We start from the raw sequence: 9,363 nt of genomic DNA on the forward strand, positions 1-9,363 counted from the left end.
CGTTTTTGCAAACATATATTGAGGTTAAAAAATTCAACCCCCAATTTCATGGTCTATGGGAAATGGGGAAGATACCCGATTTCAGTTACCGTCAAGTCACGTATAAGTACATCATTAGGACCATGGAAGTAATATTTGTTATTCCATGTTAATTTTAAGACCAAACTATAAACAAATTGTGTCACCTAATTATATCGCAACATTATTGTCATAAGTTTTCATTATCAAAACAACGGGCAACCTATATTTGCCCGAATTCTGGATTTTGACAGTTGTTACGTTAGTGCGAACAACGGGTATAAATAACGTTTGCACGAATTTGACTGTAATTTAACTGAATTTTAATTTACATTAAGAACTGAATATAACATGTACAGGAACTTTATACTTTATAACTTCATTACGATTCTAATATGACAGTTGTTATTTTAAACTTCAACTTGATTAAAAACTATCTTGACCAAAAACTTTAGCCTAAAGTGGGACAGGCGGACAAACGGACAAACGAACGGACGCATAGAGCGAAAAACATTAAGTCGCTATACACCTAATCTGCTCTTCTAACTTATAAAAAATGTCTCTCAGCTGACTTACATATTTCCTTTTAGTATCGTGATATTTTATAGTTATTATATCAATCTGTAGCCTGAATATTTGAAAATGATAGAATCTAAAACGAGGTGTATCAAATATTTTCGCTGTGTATGCTTTTGATTTTAAGACGAAAAACTCAACTCAACCATGATTGAATATAAGAGGTGTACTCTACATTCTCGTTTCAATGAAATAATCACTTTTATGATTTTTGTCCTAAAAATCAGGAAAAAGATACTTACAAATATTAAACTTTCTTTGGAATTTGTTTCGGCGAAATTAATGCTTATGCACAAAAAAGATCGACATGTATTCGCAACTACAAAATGTATAATACATGTACCACAATCATCTATTTTATAATATTTGTCTTTAGTTTGAAAATTACAAATATCTCGAGCCTCAATCCTATAATTGAAGTAAGTGAAGAGACACTTTAATAATCCAAGCAAAATAGTAGCTTTTCAATAGGCAAAATGCGCTAACATGAATGTTTTTTCGTGCAAATATAGGAAAAAGAACAAAAACGGCTCCGATTTGAAAATTAATTGAATGAAAGATGCCCCCTTTTCTGACTTCGGTTAATCTCAATAGCATAAATAATCGAAGATATTTCTTTTAGATAAATCGCATTCTAATTATAGATTTTAATAATTACATTGATATTTTATAAATTAATTGTATTACGTATACGTTCCTTGTGATTCAAGTTTTAATTGATATTGCAAAAGAGTTCAATTAGATTGTTCATGTATTGAACAAGCGCGGGCATTTTAATGTTATGTCTTTAATGTATGAAATCGTAGTTTCAGAAAATATTATTTCTGCATTGAATAGAATAGAAATATAGATTCGATCAAGAAATGTGTCTTCTCTATTCATATATATATGTTGGTTTTTTTTTTCTTCAGAATAAAGATATATAAAAAAGCACAATAATTAGAGAAAAGAAATTTTAATTTAAAGTCGGGTTACATGAACATTACAGTTGTGGGTAGTTGTCTCATATGGGAATCATACAAAATCTCATTATTTTTAGATAAAACACGAACAGTTGTCCTTTTCAACGTCCATTTAATAAGACTAGTTAGATCGAAGTCTTAGAATACGGACAGTTAAGTTGAGGGTTAAGATCCCGCTAACATGTTTAACCCCGCCGCCACATTCTGTATGTATTTGTCTGTCCTAAGTCAGGAGAATCGTGTACTTGGCTGGTGGACTATGGTATGCACAAGTAACGAGTGACGAATAAACTGTACATTTTCTTCAAATAAATTTTTATTACATGATGACCATGCTACTGCATTGGCAGACGACAACTAACGCAATGATACTAGCTAAAACATAAGCTATCTTTTTCGATATAAAAGATAAATTGTGTGAGGCAGTCCCGATAACCAAAAGACCCAAAATAGGAATATAACAGGAGCCTGTAACTCAGTAGTTGTAATTTGTTGCTTTGTGTTACATATTTATTTCGTTAATTTTGTTGTACATTAATTAAGCCGTTTGTTTTCTCGTTTGAAATGTTTTACATTTATGATTTCATGACCTTTTATAGCTGACCATGCGGTATGGGCTTTTCTAATTGTTGATAGCTCTACGGTGACCTATAGCTGATAATTTATGTGTCATGTGGTCTCTTGTGGAGAGATTTTTAATTGGCAATCATACCCCATCTTCTTTTGTCTTCATTTCTGTAACCTTTAAATTTGACGCCATTTGTCTAATCTCTGTATTTATTTGACTCACTACTCTCTATACAAGATTTCAGACACTTTCGTAAACTATTTTACAATATAAATTTAAATAATGTGTGGATGCAGTAAAAATGTATTTTTAGCATTAAGTGCTACATTACAAAACTGTACACATAATTTTGACAGGAGCTGTCATTTTAGTTTTTTGTACATCCTTTACATATAGATAGTTCTTTTAACTTCTGTGCATATAGATATATGTTTTGAATCCGGAAATGATAATTAATCCACTTAATTTTGTTAAATGCTTTTCTGTGTCTTTGAACGACTGCATATATAAATGTATCATGGAGTATTTTATTGTCGTTTTATTGAAGAAATGTGAGCACACAGTGTGACGCAAGACTGCATGTTATTGGATAATGAATGCATAGATACATGTTGCATGACTGGATATGTTTAGAACCGTCACACTTCATCAAATTTTTAATGTGTATATCAATATTTATATGTGACGATGGAAAATATATAAATCCGTAAAGTTTCATGGACTATATTCAAAATGTTCCGCTAATTAGAACAATATATGTGTGAGATATAACCTTATGGAAAATTGTATTTAGTTTGATATGATAAGAACACACTCATATGCTGGTATGTTTGCGTGAAATCTATTAGGATGCGAAACGAAGGTACATGTGTACCGATAGTCTTTGATCTATTAGTTATTCAAGAAGTTATAATGGAAGACTCGTACCATATTTCTCTGTAGATAAAAGATAGATTTCAGAAATGATTTAAGATTGGATAGCGAAGTTTCTCCAAATATACAGCTATGACAAAGCCAGATCGGGGCTGGGCATGGGTGGTAGCCACATCTTCGTTTTTTGCACATTCTATAAGTGGATATTTCCAGTGGGCTAGTGGTATGGTTCATATAGTGCTGTTGGAAGCCTTCGATGATAGTTTGTTAAAAACGTCATGGGTCAGTGCTTTGTTTTTGTCCTTGATATCATTAGCAGGTGAATATTGATGAGATTTTTTATTTTTTATTTTTTATTGCTACATGAATCGGTAGGTAATATCACGTCACGTGCTATTTAGCTTAAGCAATACTGTCTGTTTTCAGCGGTATTTATACATTTTTATAGGGAAAGGGGGACAACTAAAATACACTTCATCTAGTTTTTATCCCAGTTTTTATATCCCGAAACTTTACAAGAAATAGTGAGAATAAAAAAAAATAGAATAAATAAAGGCAACAGTAGTATACCGCTGTTCGAAAGTCACAAATCGATTGAGAGAAAAACAAATCCAGGTTACAAATAAACTTCCGAAATAAAAAAAAATATCATGAAGAACCGATAAAATGATCAATCAGATTACACAGTATAATGAGAACTATCATAATTTTTATTTGCACGGACGTGTTTGCCTTAATAAAAATCAGAGACGTAGTATACGGTATTGGGTTTTTTCTTTCTTTAAGGCCGTATGGTGGCCAATAACTGCTTACATCCACTTCATTTTAACTATGGTGGATATTAGTCTCATTGGCATCCATTACACATCTAGTGTTTATACGATTGCCAAAAAGAATAATTTCCACTTGAGACCGTCACCAAATGACGTTTAATATTTTAAAATATTTACATTAAAATCAATATGTTTCGTGAACTATCATTGTTCTTACAGGTCCATTGACCGGTGTTTTAATCAACAGATTCAACTGTAGAGTATCAATGATAGTAGGTTCTCTGATGCTTACCATTGGTCTCGTTACAACAGCATTTGTGCCCAACCTTAACTGGACATTTTTGACATTCGGACTTTTATCAGGTAAATATTTTTAAAAGTTAGTTCATGAAAAAGGTCAAAATTAATATATGTACATGTCTACCTGTAAATCTTGTGTTCTTTGACTAGTCCAAATATTAAGTATGACGTGTTGAAAGGCTCTTTTATTATTTTTTCTTTGACACCTTCATATAGCCTTTCAAGACGTTATTACTTTTTAAAGGTACACAGTTTTTGAAAATACCAAGAAACGTACTTTACATGAAAAAAAAACAACCGTAGAGACGGATGTTCTATGGTAATACCCTCGCCCTGAACATGCATGAAATATTTGCCACTGAACGTTAAGTAACCAACAATCAATCATCTATGAAATACTGATTACCAAATATATTGATTAAGTTTCCTATGATAATAGTCTATATAAAGAGATTTGGATAAAAATAATCCCATATCTATGTTACTATATATTAATGAACAATAACAGAGGAGTTGATTTACGTAACTTGAAGAGGTATTAATGGTACCACATCTTCTCATTTATAAACTAGGACATTTTTGAATGAATAATTGGTCATTGCAAACAAAACTAAATGTAATGTCAACGTCAAAGGCACTAACCCAACAACACATATGTACCAGTATCACATATTGGCTACTTTTTATACCCTTGTTAGCTTTTTAAAAGGCCATGTCATCAAAGGAAAATGCGAAACAATTCAAACGGAAAATACCAAGTTGAACGATCTTATTCATGCCAATTTACTTATCATCTTCTCACCTTTCTTACCATTGTTATGGTATACATAAATTTTCTTCTAGAATAGCCGATGTCTCAAATTTGACCAGTAAAGTATACCCCATTTTTTCGCATAAAGTAACGTACACAGTACAGTAAATTAAACTAAAAAAGTACGCATTGAATGAACTTGCACAGTAAAAAAAAGTCGAATGTGCATGTTTTTTCTCGTATATTTTAAAATTATTTTTTTCTAAAAACATATCTAAGGTTAAATTATTTGTAACTGGTTATATTATGATTCATTTAGGTTCAACACTAGTATAACAATATTTCTTTATATGCTTTATAAATCTCAAAACATTAATATTGCCTTAGCAATAATTCATGCGTATCGGTAAATAGGCAGCAGTCGTCCGTCTTCAACAATGAGCAAAACCCTGACCATAGAGTAAACTTTAAAAGTCCACAACATAAAGAGCAAATGTGAAACAATTCAAACAAGAAAACCAATTGTCTAATTTATAACAAAGAAATAAAAGGAAAAAAAATAGACACCAATCAACGCCTACCACTGGTTAACAGGCTACTGACTATGAACAGTCACATGACGAATGGAACGGAGTAACGGCGATCGCCAAACCCTCCCCTAACATGTGACAGTAGTGGAACAGCAAAACTTCAGAATAAAGATAATAGATATAGGAAGATATAGTATGAGTTCCAATGAGACAACTCTCCATCCAAATAACAATTTATAAAAGTAAACCATTAAGGGTTAATGTACGGCCTTCAACACGGAGCCTTGGCTCACACCAAACAACAAGCTATAAAGGGCCCCAAAATTATTCGTCTAAAACCATTAAAACGGGAAAGCCAACGGTCCAATCTATATACATAAAAACGAGAAACGAGAAACACGTATAAATTTCATAAACAAACGACAAGTACTGTACATCAGATTCCTGACTTAAGACAGGTGCAAACATTTGCAGGGGGATTAAACGTTTTAATGGTACCAAACCTTCTCCCTGTTTCTGAAACAATAGTATAACATCGCAACATAGAAAACCACATGATAAGCCTGATATCTTGGATACCTTTTTTTAGATAGTGCTTACATATTTCATAAGCTATGTTTTCATCTCTTTAAAGGGACTGGTCTAGGAATATGCTATAACTCTGGACTCATTGTTCTCGGATTCAACTTTGAACGAAAACGAAACCTAGCATGTGGATTTGCTATATCAGGATCAGGTATAGGTCCGTTTCTGCTGACTCCTATTTTCCAGTTTATTTATGAGACCTACGGTAGAACAGGCTATTTTATCCTTCTTGGAGGTCTCTCTTTACAGTATTGTGTATGTGCTTCAACTTTCTGGGAATCAGAAATAGAAAAAAGATCAAAAGAACGCAAACCTCTTCAAAACCAAAGTACTCATGACTCTTGTAGACCGTATTTATCCATTATGAAAAATATACCAATGTCGTGTATATGCTCATGCCTTTTTGTAGCGGATATAAGCGTCTTCCTTTTGTATTTACATTTTCCAAAATACTGTTTGCAGACGAATTCAACAAAATCAGAGATATCTCTATTCATGTCACTGGCAGGTATATGGAGTGCTATAGGCAAGTTACTGTTTGGCATGGCGAACAACAGTCACGATATCGACGAAACTATTACGCTTTTCGGAACCTTCGGGATTTTAGGTATTGGTACCATAATTTTTCCTTTCTTCCGTTATGAGTTCTATGCTAAAGTTATATATGCAAGTGTTCTTGGCTGTTATTCCGGTTGTTGTTGGATTGTATTAAACACTATAGTGATCTGCATCATCGGAAGAGAGAGATTTGCTCATGCCATTGGATACATAATGCTTTATTGTGGGCTAGGAACACTTTTTGGACCTCCTCTTGCAGGTAAGTAATAATGTTCCTATTTTTAAAATATATAATGATAATGAAAATTAATGCATTTTCAATTTCATTTTGAACAAAACAAGCTATTAAAATGCATAATTTTACTTTTTTGAAATTTCGATTAAAAGAAGCATTCGGCTTTTGTCTGGTCTTTGGTCGGGTTGTTATCTCTTTGATATTTTCCCCATTTCCATTTTCATGGTTGTATTAGATCTGAAAAACCCATATCATAAAGCGTGAACTCGGATGATAAAGCGTACTTATTTTGTGATTTCATGAATCAAATATAAACTCTCAAAAGAGCGATGTAATGTCATATGATGATTGATTGGGGAGAGGGAGGGGTTATTGTGTAATGAAAACGCAATGGCAATAAGTTCAGGACTAAACCAAATAAATTTTTGATACAAATTAAAAAATATTAAAAAATACTTGTGCAAGGTACTAAGCTGACCAGGATAAAGGATGGTCAATTTGTTTTTACACTTCAAAAGGGAGGCTTATGGAAAGGGTGGAAATTTTAACTAACAACATTCATTTAGAAATTTGTTGCAATAACAGCGACAAGGCTGTATATTTATTAGCATCTCGCAGAGCTAAACGGTCTCTCTACTTTTTCAAGTATTCATCAGCCGGACAATATAAGTCCAGTGCCGACCATATTTCTATTTATAAACCAATCGATTGGGTTGACCACTCATAAGCACAATAAATCAAATACAAATAAATTGTTCAGTCATTCATTATATTGTAGGATTTATTGTTGACTTTGGTGGAACATACGGTGATTCTTTTACAGCAGCAGGTTTGTATACAATAATATCAGACGGAAAAGAAACAGACATATAGGTTATGAAACAATACACCACTACAAATATAGACGTGCAAGTGAGACCTAAAAAGACTGTAAGATTAAATCGTGTTTTTCATCACAAACTATCGTATATGATTTCACTTTTTTTTTTTTTTTTTTAGAATTTTTTCATTTTCATTTTTACCCGATGATGTTGTTTTGTTTTTCCTCACACGTTGTTGTCAATTATATTATAAAATCATTTGTGACTGTTATAAAAGTGAGAGGTCTACTAAGCTGTAAAACTAGGTTTACTCGACCACTTTATTCAAAAAGAAATGCTTGTACTAAGTCATATGAATGTGACAGTTATTTTCTATTCGATTATTGTGTTTATGGTTTTGCCATTTGATAAAGGACTCCCGTAACTCCGTTGAAAGTCGCTAATCAAATGTCAAATCAAAGGATAAGACACATCAAACGAATGGACAACTGCCATAGTTCTGACTTGGTACAGACATTTTCAAATGTAGAAAATGGTGGATTGAACCTGGTTTTATAGCGCTTAACCTATCACTTGTACGACAGTCGCAAATATTCCTTGAATATTTAACAAGGAACAAATGTAAAAATTCAAACTTTTTTATTTAAAATGTTTTGATATAAAAAATGCTAGTTTCTCATAAAAAAAACACCTAAAGGTATAACCTCATTTTCAGGGTAATAATGAACTTTCCCTAGAAAAACACAATGTAACTGCTCTTTTATGTGGGTCTTAATTGAGGACCCTCAATTTTTTACTTTCGTTAACTTTTTATGCCATTTTCTTTATTTCTTGTATCAATTTTGTATGCCTTTTTCTCAACTCTTTATATTTCAACACTCAATAATTCTCTATTCTTTAATTATTTTTTTTTGCCGCCCTTTTTATCAATACTTTTTTTATATTATTTAGACTTTATTCTACACTATTGGTCGTATATGGTCTTTCCCGTAAACCTCATCCGGACCCTCTTAAGTTGACTAATGAAGAGTAAAAACATGTTACAAGTTTGAATTTCAAGGATTGATGTACTTTTTTTCCAATTATTTATTTTTTCCAATATATTTTAGGTGTACTTCTACTATGCGGAGCTTTCATTGGACTGTTGAGTTCACTGTGTCAGAACAAAGACAATCAGAACAAAGACATTTATTTAGATTTTGAAATAGATATAGAACTAACTGAAAAAGAGCAAATGTTAAATATAAAATGAATATATAACTGTGACCTGTATCCTTTATTTCGTATTTAGAAACAAATGCAAACATTCATCCGCGTGGTTATATTTCGGACCATATGAGTATGTGGACCATGCGAGTATAGTCATAACCATATGAGCATATACTCGTTTGGTTATTAACGGTCCGGGCTATATGAATATTTAGACCATATAGGTATTTTCCAAATAAAATCTATCTGCTTTCACAGGAACACAGGCTCCTATGAATTCAAAATCGATACCAGACTCATCAGTCACACTCGAATTAATAAAAATAATAAGGCCAAATGAAGCCGAAGTTGAAAAGCTCAGTGGATCCAAAATTCCGGAAGGGAATGGATGGATGTATAAATGAACGAATGAGAGGATAAAAAAATCCAACAATAATACCAACATCCAAGGTAAATTCAAAAAGTCGATAAAAAAAAACCTGTACGACTATATCACATATCAAAAGAACAAATGAAATATAACTTTCATATTCCCGACTTGGTTTTAGGTATTTTCCGAGAAAATGGTACCTCAAACCTGGTTTTATAGTTAGCTTAATATCCC

At 32.3% G+C, this 9,363-nt stretch overlaps 1 protein-coding gene across 1 annotated transcript; it reads left to right on the plus strand.

Moving 5' to 3' along the window:
- The first annotated feature begins 2,699 nt into the window (after positions 1-2,699).
- LOC134709728 (monocarboxylate transporter 12-like) lies at positions 2,700-8,802 on the plus strand. The gene is made up of 5 exons (XM_063569874.1): positions 2,700-3,316; positions 3,990-4,133; positions 5,986-6,753; positions 7,508-7,558; positions 8,660-8,802. The coding sequence occupies exons 1-5, from the start codon at positions 3,130-3,132 to the stop codon at positions 8,800-8,802; spliced, it is 1,293 nt and encodes a 430-aa protein (XP_063425944.1). The 5' UTR covers positions 2,700-3,129.
- Positions 8,803-9,363: the final 561 nt, after the last annotated feature.

Source organism: Mytilus trossulus, chromosome 3 (assembly GCF_036588685.1).
Source record: "Mytilus trossulus isolate FHL-02 chromosome 3, PNRI_Mtr1.1.1.hap1, whole genome shotgun sequence".
Taxonomy (NCBI): Eukaryota; Metazoa; Mollusca; class Bivalvia; order Mytilida; family Mytilidae; genus Mytilus; species Mytilus trossulus.